Genomic DNA, 17,735 nt, shown 5'->3' with positions numbered 1-17,735 from the left:
AGGTTACAGGGAACCAGGCAGAGAGCCTTCTCGGTGGTGGCGCCTGCTTTTTGGAATGGTCTCCCATCAGATGTCAAGGAAATAAACAACTATCTGACTTTTAGAAGACATCTGAAGGCAGCCATGTTTAGGGAAGTTTTTAATGCTTAATGCCGTATTGTTTTTAACACTCGATTGGGAGCTGCCCAGAGAGGCTGGGGAAACTCAGCCAGATGGGTGGGGTATGTATGTATGAATAAATAAATAAATAATATTGCTTGCTGCCAGAATAGCAAGAAAACCATTCTGCTCCTTTCACACAGGAGGTGGGAAGGCTCACGCATGACGCCTGCCCCTTTCTGAAACTCCCAGAATCCTCCAACGATTGCTTGTGTTTCCTTCTCCCTCCCCACAGTTCATCCTCTTCTACATCTTCCTGGATCTGTCCAGCACGACTTTGCATTACGGCACTTACCAGTATCCCCGGTGGGGGGAGGCCCTGGGCATCTGCATGGGGGTCGTGACCTGCATCCAGATCCCTCTCTGGGCAGCCATCGCCCTCTTCAAGGAGTCGGGGACCCTGGCAGATGTGAGTAGGATTCAGAAGGCCGAGAGGTGATGTGATATAGACACCTTCCAAGGCCTTGACGTGGAAGAGAAGGGAGCAAGCTTGTTTTCTGCTGCTTCGGAAGCAGAGGGATGCCGATGGTAAAAAAAGGAGTTTCTGACTTAAGAATCAGGAAGAGCTTTCTGAGAGTAGCAGTTATTCCCCTTGGGAGTTTGTGGACTCCTTGGGAGGCTTTTAGACACAGGTAGGGCGGCCTTCTGTCGTGGATGCTTGAGCTGAGATTTCTGAATTGCAGGGGGTTGGATTAGAGCAGCCTTTCTCAACCTGTGGGTCCCCAGATGTTGTGGGACTACAACTCCCATCACCCCTAGCTAGCAAGGCCAGAGCTCAGGGGTGATGGGAGTTGTAGTCCAACAACATCTGGGGACCCACAGGTTGAGAACCACTGGACTCGTCCAATTCTACAGTTCCTGCCCCTGGGCTGCGCAGTTCTCTGGTTCAAAACCCCACCTCTGCCACTACTCAGCAGAGGGCCTTAGGCAAGCTGGCCTGTCTTGCAGGGGTCACAGGGTTCGAAGGGACCCCCAGGGTCATCTGATGTCACCTGGTCTTGACTGGTGACGTTTTGACCTTTAAAGCCCTCTGCGGCTTAGGACCCACGTACCTACGGGACCACCTTTCCTGGTCTGCCCCGCGGAGGACCTTAAGGTCCACAATTGACGTTTTGGAGGTCCCAGGTCGCAAGGTGGTTTGATTGGTCTCAACTAGGGCCAGGGCCTTTTCAGTACTGGCCCCGACTTGGTGGAACGCTCTGTCACAAGAGACCAGGGCCCTGCGGGACTTGACATCTTTCCGCAGGGCCTGCAAGACGGAGCTGTTCTGCCTGGCCTTTGGTTTGGACTCGGTCTGACCCTTATGTTTCCCTCCCCTTATGGTTTTGATCTATGGGCTACTTTTAAAATGAGACTGCATTTTAAATTGCATTTTAACCTGTTTTTTTAAATTGGTCTTTTCCCCCTATTATGTTTTTACTGTAATTTTACTGTTGTTAGCCGTGGGGAGGGCGGGGTATAAATAATAATAATAATAATAATAATAATAATAATAATAATAATAATTTTATTTATATCCTGCCCTCCCCAGCCAAAGCCGGGCTCAGAGTGGCTAGCAACAATAAAAGTAACACAGCATTCTAAAATTATTATTATTATTATTATTATTACTATTATTATTATTAATGGAGCACTTTAAACAGTCAAGACGATAAACGGCAGGTAATGTCTCAAAGCCAGCTTAGGCAGCAGGCAAATGACTACAGGGAGCTACCTTTTACCGTGACCAGCCCCATTGATCCGTCTGCGCAGACACTTCCCTCTGGGAGCTGCTGGATGAAGACTGTAAGATCAGGCCAATGACTCCTCTAGTCCAGGATCCTGTTCCCTTAATGGGAAATCAAAAGTCAGGATCTGAGCATGAGCCCTCTCCCCCCTGTGGTATTCAGAAGCAGAGTGTGGCCACTGACTGCCCTCTCTTCATTCATGAATTCATCCAATCCTTTTTTTAAGCCATCCAAACTGGTGGCCATTGCTGCCTCATGTGGCAGGGAGTTCCATAGTTCAAGCACGCTCTTTGCTCTGCAGGAAGAAGGACCTACTTTTTAATCTTTCCCGAACCTTACAATTCCAGCTCCCATTATCCCCAACTGCCAGCCTATGGCTGATGGGGGTTGTAATCCAATGACTGGAGGGGGGTGGCACCAGGTTGGTGATCCCTGACCCACACAGAGTGGCAGCATCCCTCCAGGGTTCCATAGGAGGGTCTTCCCAACCCTACCAGGGGGAGGTTGGGGGGGATGAACACACAGAGCTCCTGGAGTCCTGAGCCCTCATGCTTCTTTTAATTTAAGATGCAAGGTTGGAGGTTCAAAGCTGAACTCAGAAGCTCATGGCCTTTTTCTCTGCTGCTCTCCCAGCGTTTCAGGAAAGCCATCCGCCCTCTGAACTCCTGGCGCACTGCCAGCAGCCGGGATGCGTCTCACGAGATCATCGATGTCCCCTACACGGTGAACCTGACGGACAACGACTTTGCAGGGGGCTGGCAGCCGCCGCATGGCGACGAAGCATCGATCTGTGGGTGAACGGAGCAGCGGTTGTCCGCCTTCGCCAACAGCAACCGCCCATCTCAGCTTCCTTGGAGACGTCCCCATCATGGCGTTGGGGATGCCCTGCTGCTGTTTGCCAAGGAGAGGCTGAGTCGGGGGCCAAACTCTCCATTGCAAGGCCTGCCTAGGGCTTCAGAGCTCATTTCCCTACGTAACAGGGTGGTGGCCCAGGGCTGGCAGGACTCTTCCAGACCCTGCTGTGGCAACGTCGGTGCCATCTGCCAGCCCTGCTGGGCTCACGAACGCGGCAGGCTATTGCTGTCTCCAAGAGCTCCTCCAACTCAACGGATGGCTTGCCAAGGAGGTGCCACTCACTCGAGAGGCCAGGTCCCAGCCAGTTTTTCTGGACTGGCAAAGCGTTCCTCTCTCTCTCATTTGCACACCTGACTCTCCAGCCAGGAAGAAAACAAGCAGGACATTGTCTGCTGCAGAGCAGCAGGAAAACTCTGGGCTGCTTCCTCCCTTGCGCCCCACCTGGGTCATTCTTCCTTGCTCCCTCTTCCCTCCTCTCGCCCCCATTGCTGAAGTGGCCCAAGCAGATGGCCAGTGGAGGGCTGGGGCTTGTACCAGGTGTTTGTTCGTCTCTTTTTAGACATCCAAGTTTGGCAGAGTCCCTGCTGGGTGCCAAGTGCGAAGCCAACGAAGTAACCAAGCTCAAGCCGGTGTAGGGAAGGACCCGATCCCCTGGATAAGGACTAGCTCTCCTATGGGATGTGGGGCTCAACCTGCATCAGCACTGACCAGTGGCAATGCTGCCTGGGGCAGATGGGAGCTGGAGGGGTCCCCTAGCCCTGCCCTGATATTAATGCTCTGGAAGGTGCAAGCAGTTGGGTCTCTCCACCCTTGAGCCCCTTCCCCTGCCATTGCTCCTCCTGAAAGATGCCAGTTCAGGATTCCCTTGCCCACAGTTTCTGCATTCCATTGCTGTTGTATTCCTGTTTCTCTCTCTTCAGATCTGCGTGTGCCAATGTCGGGATGAAGTAGGGAGGGGGTTCTAACTGTGTGGGGCTTTGGTTGGCGGAAGTGTGGGGCAGGGCATTGGGAGGGAAAGGTTTGGAAGATGCAACCCCTGCGAAGACCAGATGTGGAAGCAGAGCTCCCCCCACCCTTCCAGGGGAAATTGAAGATTTCCCCCTAAATAAATGGTTTGATCTCTTCCAAGTGCCTGGGTGCAGTTGAATTTTTTTCTCTCCCTTGGGAACTGAGCCAAAGGCAGCCCAGGGTGGGCATTAGGGTGCAAACACATAATCCACAACTCAGTGTGTGCATAAATTGTTATTGCAATGCCATAGCAAAGGGCTGACCCTGAAGACAGTGAGGAAATGTCTGCTGATGTAGAATTTGGTGGCAAGGCTGCTCCCCGGGGCAAGGCGGTTTGAGCCTGGGACGCCAATCCTGGACTGGCTGCACTGGCTACCAATCTGTTTCCGGGCCCAATTCAAAGCTCAGGGCCACAATACCTCAAGGACTGCCTCTCCCCACATGAACTGACCCAGATCCTGCGCTCATCCTCTGAGGCCCTTCCTGGTGTGCCCCCCTCCCCTCCGATGGCAAGAGCTGTCCAGCAGTGGAACGGACTTCCTTGGAGGTTTTAAAGCAGAGATCAGGTGACCATCTGACAGGGATCCTTCTCCAGCTGTGAGCCGCCAAGTCCTTGTCAGGGAAAAGGTGGGGTATAAATGAATGTAAAAATAATAATTCCTGCATTGCAGGGGGTTGCATTAGGTGTCCCTTGTGGTCTCTTCCAACTCTAGGAAATTGCCCCTCAGGCTCTTCCTCTCAGCCAAGGCCGTGTTGCAATGCCGCCCAAAGCAAACCCTTCCTTCTTGCCCAACCGCCACTTCCTGCCTGCCCCCTCCCTCTGCCAAAGGCACCGACGCCACACAGCCGCCTTAAAATAATCTACATGCTTTTATTGGATTGAAAACAGTTTTATGAAATGGCCTTTAAATAAGATCAAGACTTGGCAGGTGCAGAGCAGGGTGGCCTGGCGCTGGGGGGAACGGGACGCTCTCCTGGTGCCCATCGCTGCCCAGGGCAGAAGCTGGCAGCCAGACAGGACAGGAAGATGATGATGTGAAAGCTGCTTTCCTTGGCGCTCGTTGTGCCTCCTCTGGCGTGTGGCAAGGGTAGAAGGGAGCACCACGATCCTTCCGGGTTCTCAAGCTTGCCTGGGCCTCTGGTTTCTCTGGTTTCCATGGCCTTGGATGGTGGAATTTGGGGGGGTGGGGTGGGGGTCGCCCCATCCTCTGCTTGAGCCGAGCCGAGCCCCCCCCATAAGTGCCCGGTCTCTCGCCTTCCTCACCAGACTGGGACATTGTCAAGCTGGCAGAGGAAGGCCCGGACGGCGCAGGCGCTTGGAGATGGAGGAGAAGCAACAGCAGGAAGCTCAAAGCGGTGCCAGCTTGGCCATCAAGTCTCTGAGTTTTCCCCAAAGCCCTTCCTCTGTCCTTGCAAGGCATGCAGGCAGGGCTCTGGAGGGGAAGAGGACCTGTGTCTGCCACGGAAGGAGGCCACCAGCGGCCCAAACCTGTCCATCTTTGCTCCAAAGTGCAAAAACAAAACAAAACAGAACCTGCGAGAGGGAATGGGAGGCAGCTCTCTTGCGTGCACATCCCCACAAGAGCCGCCAGCTCCCAGACTGCAACCAGGAGGGCAGGGGGGTCTCCTCCGCTTGGCGACATGCAGCCGGACACCTGGCGTGGCCAAGAAGCTGAGCCAGCCGGAGGCAGGCCAGCTCTGGTCTCCCTGCGTCCCACGTGCATAGGGCAAGACCTGGCTGTAACAGGGGTGTCCTGGGGCAGACAGCAACCCCAAAGGTAGAGTTGTGGGGAAGCTCTTGCAGAAGGCTTCTAGGCTCAGCAAAGCCTCCTGCTCATTTGTGAGCCAGAAAGCAGACACAAGAAAGCCCCCCAGCTCCTGCAGGGACCCCCCGCCCCAAAGCCAAGCGCCACTTGCAGGAAAGACAAGGCCTCTTTCCACTGGAGCTGTGGGGAGAAGGAAAGCCCCTGCTGCTCTGGGGCCAAGTGGCCGCTTTGTGGTCTCCTGCCCACAGAGCTGGGCGCCGAACTTGCCCCTTTTTGTCTGTAGCAAACAGTTGATGTTAACAAAGGGATCTAAAAAATGGGCCTTTTGCAGGCCGATTGGAGTTCATCTCCCTCTCTTTCCCCACTCCTCCCAGCAGCCCTGGCCTGCCCTCTTCCTGCCCCTTCTTTGCTTCACTCGAGGCAAAAGGGCTAGTCCCTAGAGTAAACCCACAATATGGGGGTTAGGACAAGCAAGGCGAGCACCACCCCACCCTCCCCAGCAACAGCCCCCTTGCAAAACCCTCTCCCTCCCAGTGGAGTAGACCACTGAGCCTCCTGGGGGCTGCTGTGGTGCGCAGGGGAAGCAGCAAACAAAGGGGGGGCGGGATGAACGGATCCAGTGTCGCACGGTGTGGGGGTGGCGAGAGGGCTAGGAGGGAGAGTTCGTCTGAAGCCATGCGCAGCCAAAAGCAAGGGACCCCCCCCCACCACCACGTGAGGAAGGCGGCCAGGCCGACGTCACAAAATAAATAGGGGCTTTCCACCTGCAGCTCCTCCACCCGGAGAGCAGAGGGATCCTGGGGGAGGAGGAGGAGGAGGAGAGGTGGGTGGGTGCTCTTGCCCCCCCCTCAAGGTGCTCCCCCTCCCCTCGCCTCCTGCTCCGTCCCAGCGTGGGTGTTTGGCTGGGGGGGTTCCCTCCTTGCCAACCCCCCCGGCCCGGACTTATTTCTTGGGCTTCTTGAAGATCTTCAGGGGGAACTTCTTCTTTCCCTGCCCCGAGGAGTCGGTCTCTTCCCCCGTGGAGCCGCTGTCTTCCTCCCCGCCGGCCGCGCTCTTCTTGGAGGCCAGGTGGGGGATGCGGCTGTTGCCGGCTTTGCCCTGGCTGTTGAGCCGGGGGTCGGAGGTGGGGGAGGGCGTGTCGGGCTCGGTGGAGCTGGGGCTGTGGGAGCGGGAGGAGTCGGAGTGGGCCTGGCGGGAGAGGGGCCCTGCCCCGGCCGCGTGGCTGATCTCCCCCAGGCTGGACGACTTCTCCAGGCCATGGTTCAGCATCACAGCCTTCTTCATGAGGATGGGGCTCTCGGGGAAGGGCTCCGGCAGAGAGGAAGCCTCCGCCGGCCGGTTGCCATAGCCGCAGGCGGCTGCCACTGCCGCTTCCTCCGACTTGTTGAGCAGTGCTGGCCGGGCAGGCAGCCGGGGGGCCGAGCTGGACGTGCGCTGGCTGTTGCTCAGGTGAGGGATGGAGGAATCCGAGTCAGAGTGTGATAAATCTCTGGGGGTGGGGGAGAGAGAGACAAGGAAAAAAAGCAGGGCATGAGGAACCCGGATTTTAAAATGTGTGACCGCGCACTCTCTCTCCAGATTGGTTATCTCCCGCTTGGACTACTGCAATGCGCTCTACGTGGGGCTACCTTTGAAGGTGACCCAGAAACTACAACTAATCCAGAATGCAGCAGCTAAACTGGTGGAGACTGGGAACGGCTGCTGGGATCATAGAACACTGGTCCTAAAGGATCTACATTGGCTTCCAGAACAATTCAGTGTTGGTGTTTACCTTTCAAGCCCTAAACGGCTTCAGCCCAGTATACCTGGAGTATCTCCACCCCCATTGTCCAGCCAGGACACTGAGGTCCAGTGCCAAGGGCCTTCTGGCGGTTCCCTCCCTGCGAGAAGCGAAGTTACAGGGAACCAGGCAGAGGGCCTTGTTGCTAGTGGCTCCCTCCCTGTGGAACACCCTCCTCCCTTCAGATGTCAAGGAGATAAACTGACTTTTAGAAGACATCTGAAGGCTGCCCTGTTTAGGGACGCTTTCCATGTTTGATGTCTTAATATGTTTTTGTACGTGTTGGAGGCTGCCCAGAGTGGCTGGGGTTAATAAGAATAGTAATAATTACTGATGTCCAAAACACACACACACACACAAACCCAGGCAGGGTTAAGAACATCAGAAGAGCACACTGGATCAGGCGAACGGCCCGCCTAATCTAGCATCCTGTTTTCACAGTGGCTGGCTGTTATGGGGAACCTGCAAGCAGGATTCAAAGCCAAGAGCCCTCTTGGAGCAATTTAACTCTGTGCAGCGGGGAGAAGTGGAGGCAAACAAAACAAAAGCACACTCGGCATCACAGGACGGCCCAAGTCAGGCAGGGAGGCGGCTGGCCAGTTAGTTGTGTTAGCGTCCTTTTTTTTCCCTGGCCAGAACCACCAAGCGAGAGGACCAATGACACGCCAAACCAGGCTGCGCAGGCCTCAAGACGGCAGCCCAGGGCGCCCATGCTTCTGCCAAGGGAAGGAGGTAGGAAGTGGGGTTAGGAAGGCAGGCCAGGCCCCGGAGGGGAAGCCAAGAGGGCAAGCACCACTCCCGGAGGAAGCCGCACAATACCCATAGCTCTCGGCGCGGCAGCGCATCCCGGAGGTGACGTCGGGAGGGGGCAGGTTGGGCAGGGTGTCCACCTGGAGGATGTAGGAGGAGGTGGTGTGGTGGTAAAGGATGGGCAGGCCGTGGCAGGTGGAAGCGGAGGAGGGCGAGTGGCCCGTGGAGGAGGAGGAAGGAGGAGACGGCGGCGAGGAGGAGGAAGAAGAAGATGGAGAGCAGGCGGCCGCACTTCCGCCGTGGATGTCGGAGGCGAAGGGCTGGCTGCCGCTCAAGCTGGGCATCCGGCGCAGAGTGACCCTGCCGGGCAGGTAGTGGGCCAGCGGCCCCGATTCACCCTGGCCGGCGGCCTGGTGACTCTCTACCAACCTCTGCGATCCCATGGAGTGCTGCGGGTCGACGAGACGCTGACGGACGCCGCTGGACATGGAGGGCGCTAAACCGGGAGAGAGACAGAGGATTAGGAGGGCGAGTGGCTCAAGGGAGACAGGAGAGGTTGCTGGCTGTCGGCTTTTGCGCCCTGTCCCTGCCCACTGCCAATTGCTCCCCCGGGGAAGTGAAGGAGCTCCACACTCGCCCTGAGCCCCCAGTAAATGGCTGTGGCAGCTCCTCCTTGCCGTGCCTTTTGTTTTGCTTGTTTTGTAAGAGTTACACACTGCTCGACTGGAAGGAGAAAGCTCAAAGCAACGTAGGGGGAAAAATAAAACCATGAAATCATCTGTAAGAAAAAACTGAGCGCAGCAACCTAAGACTTAAAAAAAGTTAAAGTGGAAATAGAGTAAAACTTGCAGCAGCAGGCTTATCTAAGGCAAAGAGTGCAGGGATGTCAATAACAGGTTCATAAGTGTATAGGTGCCGTCGCACCAAAATATTGTTTTTGCACAATGTGGAATGGGGTTGACGTGGCACCCTAAGAGGAGCAGTTTTGTCAATCAAAGTAGTCGAGAGGCATCTATGGGGGTCACCTAAGTTGCTTGCTGCCCTATAGAGGGTCTTCGCTATCTTCTTTGGGGGATTCTTATAAGCATCTCCCTCCTCTTGCCCTCTCCGGATTCTTCTCTCAAATGCAGCCCTGCTAACGGATGAGAAGCGAGCGAAGGAGCCTGGCAGACTCACGCCTGGGAATCCAGGACGAGGCCCCCGGACCTCCAAGGCTTCACAGCACCCACGCATAACTCCTGACGGGGCACCATGGGAGGTGGCTTCTGGGTTCCAGGGGTGGAGGGTGCCTGGGCACTGGAGGGGCATGCAAAGAAAGCAGCAACGTCAGAGGGGTTAAGAGGCGCATGGAGCAGGAAGCCGATGAGCAAGGGGGGCCCTGCTGGGATCTGAAGAACCAGGAAGCAGTTGAAGCGATTCCTGAACTGCAGGGCGTTGGACTAGATGACCTTTGGGCTTCCTTCAAACTCTACAGTTCTAATATTCCAGAGGCTGGGGAGGGGGCAGGCGATGAATCTTTGCCCACAGAGGCAGGGGGAGGGGGCAGGTTGCTCTGTCTTCTTGTTTCTTGCCAGAAACCATCCTCCAGTAACTGCAGGTTTCAGCCTGGAAGGTCTTTCGAAACGCAAGAACCTAAGAATCACCTGCTGGGTCAGGCCAATGGCCCATTTGTCCAGCCTCCTCTTCTCACAGTGACCAAGCAGACGCCCATTATGGGAAACCCGCAAGCAGGATCGGAGCAGCAGAGCCCTCCCCATCCTGTGGTTTCCAGCAGCTGGGATCCAGAAGCATCGCTGCCTCTGACTGTGGACAGGAAGATTCAGGGCACAGAGTCCGGGTGACCCCTGAGTCCCTCCTGCCCTGCTTTCCTCTCTGCCTGGGGGTGATTCTGGGTCCCAGCAGGCCCTGCCCCCAGGGAAGGTGTTAGTAAAGATGCCAGCATTGGGGTGTTGTTGTTTTTTTGTGTGCACTTTTTTGGCTAGAGATGAAGGAAGAAAGGATGAGGTGAGAATTAGCTTCTGTGCTCAGAGAGGCTGCTGGTGCTGCCATTGTGTGAGCAGGAGGGCCCCGCCTTCCTGCCCTTTGCGTTTAGTTCAGAGGGTGGAAAGAGAACCCAAGATAATAATCCTCAAACCGGGGTATTTCCAGGACTGGTCCTCCGAGGAGAGGGATGAGCGGTCGCTGAACCTGTGCCCCAAGAGCAAGGCTGCGTCTGGCGTTAGCCAACCGGGAGGAGGGCAGGGAGGCCGGCGGGGGAGAGAGAAAGGAGGGGCGTCATTGGTGGGGAGAAACATCACACCTCACATCGGCATTTCTGATTGGCAAGCAAAGGACCCTGCCCTGCCCTCCGCCCCCCCAATCCTGCCAAACCTAGACCATCGCTCTGTGCTCCATTGTCGGGGTTCGGCTAGATGACCCATTGGGGTCTCACTCCTACTCTGTGCCCACTCACCACCCCCAGGCTTGCCTTCCCCACGTCTGCCCCCAGCTGACACCCCCAGCAACCGCTCTCTCCTCACCTTCCCTACCTAGGGTCAGCAGGTTCCAGTCTATTCTATGGGATTCCCGAATTGCCAGGGGTGGGCTGGATGACCCTTGGGGTCCCTTGAAGCACAGCAGCAAATTCCCACCCACCCCACACTCCTCCCAGTATTGGGGAAATGCAGGGCAGAGGCAAGCCAGGCGCTCCTGCCTTAGGCCAGGGGTGCTTCAGAAGAGCAAAACGCTGGCGTGCAAACCTCTGCTCAGAAACCCCTGAGCCCCAGACTGCAGGTGCCTGGCTGAGCTTGGGAAACGCTCTGCGCATGTTCAAAGGAACAGCATCCTTGAGCTGAGCCTTACCAAGCCCCGCTTGATTCCAGCCGTGTTGAAGCTGCACGATGGGAGCCGGTGGTGTTCTGTAGCCCCAGGGCTACACTCTCCTCCTCCTCCCCACCACCACCCCACTTTAAGGCAGAGGTGGGGAGGGGAGGAACCCCGGCTCTTAAAGCTCACAGGTGCACCAGGCGCTGTCACGTTTCTGGGATGGCGGGGTGCTGCTTCCCACTTCCCTCCATGTAGAATTTGCTTCCTGTGTCAGGAAGGCGATGTGGGGAGGGGACTCTGGTCCAGAGGTTCCCAAAGTGGGGGTGGGACAGTGGGCTCACCGGGGAAGGGGAGCGCTAAGGGGGTGGCAGGGGGACAACGGAGGTGCAAATCACTATCACGAAAAGCTGGCATCCCCGAATCAAGCCCATCCATTTTGCTGAATCAGTTGAACGAAATAGTTTTAACTGGGCTGCAAATAATTGTGCAATTCATGGTTACCACCTTCAATTTTACCATGTGATTATCTTCCTTAGGGGTTGTGCAAACCGCTATTCCAAATAATGCTTTTATACCGGGCGGAATGGGTGGCACTGGGGACAAGTTGATGGAACAGAGAGGGGGGGAAGGGGCTATTGGGTTGCTGTTTTTATTTTGATTATATATTTTGTGGTTTTATATTTTGATTTTGTTCTGTGAACCTCCCCGAGACCTCCAGGTATAGGGTGGTATATAAATTCAATAAATAATAATAAAAACAGAGGAAAAGCTTTGGGAACCTCTGTACCAGGAGGACTGTGTGAAAGCGAACCATCCCCTCACTGGCGTTTCTCAAACCTGGGTCTCCAGCTGCTGTTGGACTACAACTCCCATCAACCGTGACCCCAGAGGTCCTGCTAGCAAAGGATGATGGGCGTTGTAGTCCACCAAGCAACTGGAGACCCAAGTTTGAGAATCACTGCTAGCCTAAAGTCCTCTAACAGGTGAGGGCTCCCTGCTTTCCATTGCTGTGAAGCCCCTCGCCCCCCCCCCCGCTCCCCAGGGAGACCTACACTGCATGGACATGGGGGATACGATTTCCTCATCCAGGTCGTCCACGTCGTCAGTCATGATGAAGTGCGAGGTGTTTGGCCGCGTGCAGCTTCCCATCCACGTGGGGTCGATGTTGAGGACAGACACTAGGGTGTGGATGCCCGGGTTGACCACGATCTGGAAGCCGCAGAGCATCTCTATCTGCTGCCAGCGGTGGAGCCGCTCCCGCAGGGCCGCCGTCACCTCGCTCAGGGCTTGCCTGCGGGGTGGAGAAGGGAACGAGCTGTTAGGATATTTCCGTTCCACCTTAAAAGGGAGCAGGCTTTTGTAAGCAACAGAGTCTGCGCATGTCCTATTCACAGGATGTTTATGCTTGCTGTTTATTCCTTTCGTTTTCAGTCGGCTCAGACACGCTGACAGAATGGACGTGTTTTCTTTTGTTCTGTTAAACACTAAATAAAGTCTGTAACTTATGCTCTTCTGTGATGCAAGCTTTTGGCTGTGTTTCTGCTGATAAAGAGGGTGCACCAAGCCCTGGAATGTGGCTAGGAATTTCTAAGGCTTCGTGTCCCTAACTGTTGGATCTGCGTGACTACGGGAGGCCGATGGATGTCCAGAACTCCGGCTTGGGGGCCATGATGGACGTTATCTCCCTGGCAGTTTCCCAACAACAAGGTTTCGGGCCCAGATTCACGGCACCTACAGGAGAGTAAAGCTGCAACAGACTGCGTTTGAGGTATGTTGTGGGAAAAGCGAAAGAAAGAAGGGACGCTTTTCTTTGATCTCCGGCAAGGCTTAATTGGCCTGGGAGCCGAGCCAGAAAGGCTTCGTGATTAATGAGCTGCCGAGATAAGGAGTCTTTGAAGGCATAGGGCTCACGGCTCTTGTAAAAAGCTGGAATGGAATTTTTCCAAGCTGATGGAAATGCTGAATGCCCTAAGTTGGATGGGCAGAATTATGAACCCTGGGCAAAATGGTGTGAGAGTTTACTGCGTCAGTTTGGGGTCTGGCATGTTGTTTCTGAAGCCCCCCCAGTTCCTCTGACAGAGAGATGGAAAGGCCAGAATTCGAAAGCGATTGACGTATTAGTCTTATCCGTATCTCTTGAGGAAATTAAGACGCTGGCTGGCAACACCACTGCACGTGCAATGTGGTATGCATTGATGAAAGCTCACAAGCCAATAATCCCAGCCCAGAGTTTGACTGCATCGGAGGTCCTAGCTGTTTCCCAGAATGCGAATGAGTACAGGGATGCTGAGGGCACCGGTTGCAAGCTGCAGGGGGAGCTGACCGTCACGTCATCCCAGGCAGCATTCCAGCCTCCAGGGGGAGCCAAGGAGTCGGCAGCTGAGAGCTCTGGTTCTCGTGAGAACCAAGGCCATCGCCTTTGCAGAGGCCGGAAAGGCAAAGGTAAACAGAGCCACAGGCAGACATCTGCAGATGGCCAGGAGCAGAGGAAAGGTGAAGAGCCCACGCCAGGGAAAAACAAAGCGTTGTTTACTGGCACAGCTTCACCAAAGGCTAAAGGCAAGTCTGCTGGCCAGGAGCAGCAGGGGGGCAAGCTGCAAAAGCCCACACCACTGGAAAACAAGGGTTTGCTTGCTGTAAAGACTGCTCCAACAGCCAAAGGGAGCTTTGTTGTGGATTCAGGCTGTACGCGCCATATTTCAAAGGATCGCCATCTCTTTATCTCCTTCAAGCCTCAGGAAGGTGAGATCCACCTGGCTGATGGAAGGACGTTGCAAATTGCAGGAGAAGGGACTGTGAAACTTGCAAGTTTGCACACAACCATCAGTGGTGTACTATATGTTCCAGGCGCTGCAAGCAACTTGTTGAGCGTCCCACAGCTTACTGGACGTGGTTTTCAGATTTCCTTCAAGAGGAGCGTCTGTGTCATCAGTAAAGGCAAAGAGGACTATTTGCATGCAAAGTTTATGGATGGTTTGTTCCATATAACTTATGATGACACTGTTGTTGTGAATAATGCTGATTCCTGTTGTGTTGCACAAACTAACAAAGTTCTTCATGCAGGTTGCATTCATGATGCGCATCGAAGGTTTTGTCACCTCTCTTGGAAGGCACTGGCCAAGATGCCAGAGGTGGTTGAGGGTTTGAACATCAAACCCTGTAAATTTCACATGAAATGTGTATCTTGTGCAGAGAACAAGGTGAAGGTTGCTCCAAAAGGCAAGGAGTCTAGCAGGCAGGCTTCCAAACCCTACCAGCTAGTGCATGCGGACCTGGTTGGTCCACTTGCGCCCTCTTTAGGAGGAGCAAGGTACTTCATGATTCTGATTGATTCTTTTTTCAGGTACATTCATGTGTATTTGCTTGAACAGAAATCGCAAGCGTTTCCGAAGTTTAAGGAATTCTGTGCTTGGTTGGAGAATGTGCACGGTAAACGTATTTCTTGTTTGTTTACTGATCGGGGCGGGGAGTTCACTTCTCAGCAGTTTGAAGCTTTCCTGACTGAGAAGGGAATCCAGCATGACATGTCAACGCCCAGATCGCCATGGATGAATGGTCTTGCGGAGAGAGCAAATCAAACATTGCTGCAAGGAATCAAAACCTTGTTGCATGATGCCAATCTCCCTGATAAGTTTTGGGGGGAGGCTCTGGGGAATTTGGTTTATACCGTTAATCGCAGATTGTCATCACCCATTGGTTGTACCCCCTATGAGAAGATGTTTGGCAAGAAACCCAACACCAAACACATGAGAATATTTGGTTCGGACATGTGGGTACGCACACAACAAACCAACAAGCTTGGGAAGCGTGGGGCACATGGTTTGTTCATGGGGTACGAAAAAGGTGCATACAGGGTATGGATGACTGACTCTAAGTCCATTAAGTTCACAAGGAGTGTTGAGTACAATCCTAAGTGGGGGGAAAATGTGGGAATTTTCCAGAGTTACCCAGAGGAGGATGAAGGTGATGTCAGGCAAGCAGCTAAAGATGAGAAAGCTGCTGCTGATGAGGATGAGGATGATGAGGATGAGGATGATGATGATCAGAGTTCGGATTCCAGTTCAGTGGGCGGCGCTGCTGCTGATGTCAGTGAAAGTGATGACACAGCAGACTACCAGAGCGCAAAAGCCTCAGTCAGACCATCTGATGCGTCTGACAATGAACTGGAAGAACCACTGTTCACCATTGGTCATTATTCTCCTAAGAAAGAGGAGATGAGTCCAGAAGACTTGCGTCTAGTACGCAGATCTGAAAGGGCGACCAAGGGCAGACCTCCAAAGAGGTATGCTGATGAGTTTGCTAAGACAGCAACTGCTGTTCTTAGTAGCTCAGAGAAGGTGTGGGAACCTTCAAGCTTCAAAGAGGTTCAGGAGTTGACCTCTAAAGATGCTGAGCCTTGGCTTAATGCCATGAAGGCTGAAGTTGATTCCTTGAACAGGAACCAAACTTGGGAACTGGTACCGGTAGTCCCAGGAATGAGACTGGTTGGCAGCAAATGGGTCTTCAAGGCCAAGACAGACCAAAATGGCAAGGTAGTCAGACACAAAGCCAGATTGGTTGCCAGAGGTTTTTCACAGGTACCAGGACAGGATTACCACGAGACCTACTCACCCACAGTCAAATATGAGAGCATTCGGCTGATGCTCAAGGTCGCTGCGGAGGAGAAACTGCATGTTTCCCACCATGACATTAATACAGCTTTTTTGTACGGGATTTTGAATGAACAGCTGTTCATGCTTCCACCTGATGGGATGGAGATACAGAAGGGTATGGTCTGTAAACTGCGGAAATCCTTATATGGTCTCAAGCAGAGTGCCAGGTGTTGGAACACGAAACTCACTGAGACATTGCTTTCTCTAGGTTTTCACCAGGGCAAAGCTGATCCATGTGTGTTTGTCAAGGAGGAGGGGCAAAACAAACTGTATTGTTTATGTTTTGTTGATGATCTTCTGATGTTTTGGAAGAATCAGGCTTTTTATCAAAGCACCCTAGCTCAACTGAAGGAGCACTTTGACATGAAGGATCTTGGTGAGGTATCCAACTATCTTTCTCTGCAGGTGGAGAAGGACCAAGCAGGTAATTTTCTGGTACACCAAACACAGAAAATTGCTGATGTATTAACCAGGTTGAATTTGGTTGATGCAAACCCAGCAGACACACCGATGGTGACAGGTTACCAGGTAGACAGTACTGCTGAAGCGTTTTCAGACACAACGCTATACAGATGCATTCTAGGCAAGCTGAATTTCATTGCCAGATGTTCAAGACCTGACATTGCTGTAAGCTGTAATCTGCTTAGCAGACATGCCAACAATCCTACGGTTCAGGATTGGACAGCTCTGAAGCGCATAGCTCGCTATTTGAAAGGGACTATGCACTACAGGCCGAGGTTCACCAGTCAGAAGACTGGAGGTCTTGAAATCTTTGCAGATGCAAGTTTTGGAAGTGACACCACGGATGGTACAAGCACTTCTGGAGTATGCTACATGTACAACCACTGCCTGTTTGACTGGTTGTGCAAGAAGCAAACAACAGTGAGCCTAAGTTCCTGTGAAGCAGAACTCAATGCTCTGTCATTTTCACTCATGGATTGTGAATGGTTGATGCAACTGTTTAAGGACATCAGGGTGTCTGTGAAATGTCCTGTACAAGTGTATCAAGACAATAGATCTTGTTTGGCTTTGCTGAACTCCGAGAGTTGCAAGCAGAGAACCAAGTACTTGCAGATTAAGTTACATCGTGCAAGAGAGTGTATCCAGAAAGGACTGATTCAGGTGTCCTACATGGCAGGAAATGAAATTCCTGCTGATCTGTTGTCTAAGGTTGTTAACAAAGAACAACTAAAGGTTTATGTACAAAAGTTGCAATTGGGTGAACCACAGGTACAACAGGTTACACGGAAAGGGGGAGGATGTTAGGATATTTCCGTTCCACCTTAAAAGGGAGCAGGCTTTTGTAAGCAACAGAGTCTGCGCATGTCCTATTCACAGGATGTTTATGCTTGCTGTTTATTCCTTTCGTTTTCAGTCGGCTCAGACACGCTGACAGAATGGACGTGTTTTCTTTTGTTCTGTTAAACGCTAAATAAAGTCTGTAACTTATGCTCTTCTGTGATGCAAGCTTTTGGCTGTGTTTCTGCTGATAAAGAGGGTGCACCAAGCCCTGGAATGTGGCTAGGAATTTCTAAGGCTTCGTGTCCCTAACTGTTGGATCTGCGTGACTACGGGAGGCCGATGGATGTCCAGAACTCCGGCTTGGGGGCCATGATGGACGTTATCTCCCTGGCAGTTTCCCAACACGAGCTTCTATGAAAATGACGCACCGGTGGTATTTGACCTCTACTAAGTTATCTAAAATGTATAGAACAAGTTCAAATACCTGCTGGAAGTGGAAAGAAAAGGAAGGTACCTTTTACCATATGTGGTGGCCATGTAAGATAACAGAGTCATTTTGGGAAATGGTGCATAATGAGTTGAAAAATGGTGTATAATGAGTTGAAAAAAAATGTTTTTAACTTTTGTTAAAAACCCAGAAGTGTTTCTATTAGGAATTATAGGTGCGAAGATCCCAATAGATCAGAAAATACTTTTCATGTATGTGACAACAGCTGCACAGGTGTTATTAGCCCAAAGATGGAAAGAAGAAACAATCCCAACTAGGGAAGAATTGGCAAGCCAAGCTGCTGGACTACGCCGAAAGTGCAAAACTAACCAGGAATCAAGAAGACAAGGACTTTAAAAAAGAATGGGGAAAATTTATAATTTACCTAGGAGGCCATTGTAAACAAATTAAAACTTTAGCTCGACTATAAGACCCACTTGTAATGTAATGAAAATTATAGACAATTTGGGAATACGACAATCATGGAGAATGGGCTGATATGTA

The 17,735-nt window shown here is 52.8% G+C and overlaps 2 protein-coding genes across 24 annotated transcripts in view; one reads left to right on the top strand and one right to left on the bottom strand.

Moving 5' to 3' along the window:
* Positions 1-3,869, top strand: part of LOC310705147 (sodium-dependent proline transporter-like) — a 29,501-nt gene extending 25,632 nt beyond the window's left edge. Inside the window, exons 14-15 of the mRNA XM_083499645.1 lie at positions 395-568; positions 2,520-3,869. Of these exons, the coding sequence (XP_083355771.1) occupies positions 395-568; positions 2,520-2,684 (339 nt within the window). The 3' untranslated portion in view covers positions 2,685-3,869. The remainder of the gene's footprint in view (positions 1-394; positions 569-2,519) is intronic.
* Positions 3,870-4,600: 731 nt separating this feature from the next.
* The window catches only part of STIM1 (stromal interaction molecule 1), a 132,607-nt gene continuing 119,472 nt past the window's right edge, over positions 4,601-17,735 (bottom strand). For 7 of the 23 annotated variants that reach the window (XM_083499483.1, XM_083499488.1, XM_083499484.1 and 4 more), the window contains 3 exons: positions 11,903-12,141; positions 8,475-8,541; positions 4,601-7,004 (listed from right to left, as the gene is read on the bottom strand). In XM_083499483.1, coding sequence (XP_083355609.1) covers positions 6,458-7,004; positions 8,475-8,541; positions 11,903-12,141 — 853 coding nt within the window. In that variant the 3' untranslated portion in view covers positions 4,601-6,457. Of the gene's footprint in view, positions 7,005-8,114; positions 8,542-10,179; positions 10,258-11,902; positions 12,142-17,735 lie in introns of all 23 variants that reach the window. The other 16 variants (XM_083499477.1, XM_083499479.1, XM_083499480.1 and 13 more) reach the window with 3 other exon arrangements.

Source organism: Podarcis liolepis (genome assembly GCF_965112155.1).
Source record: "Podarcis liolepis genome assembly, chromosome: 4".
NCBI lineage: Eukaryota > Metazoa > Chordata > Lepidosauria > Squamata > Lacertidae > Podarcis > Podarcis liolepis.
Note: the sequence above shows the minus strand (reverse complement) of the source record. Positions and strands in the feature narration are given on the sequence as shown.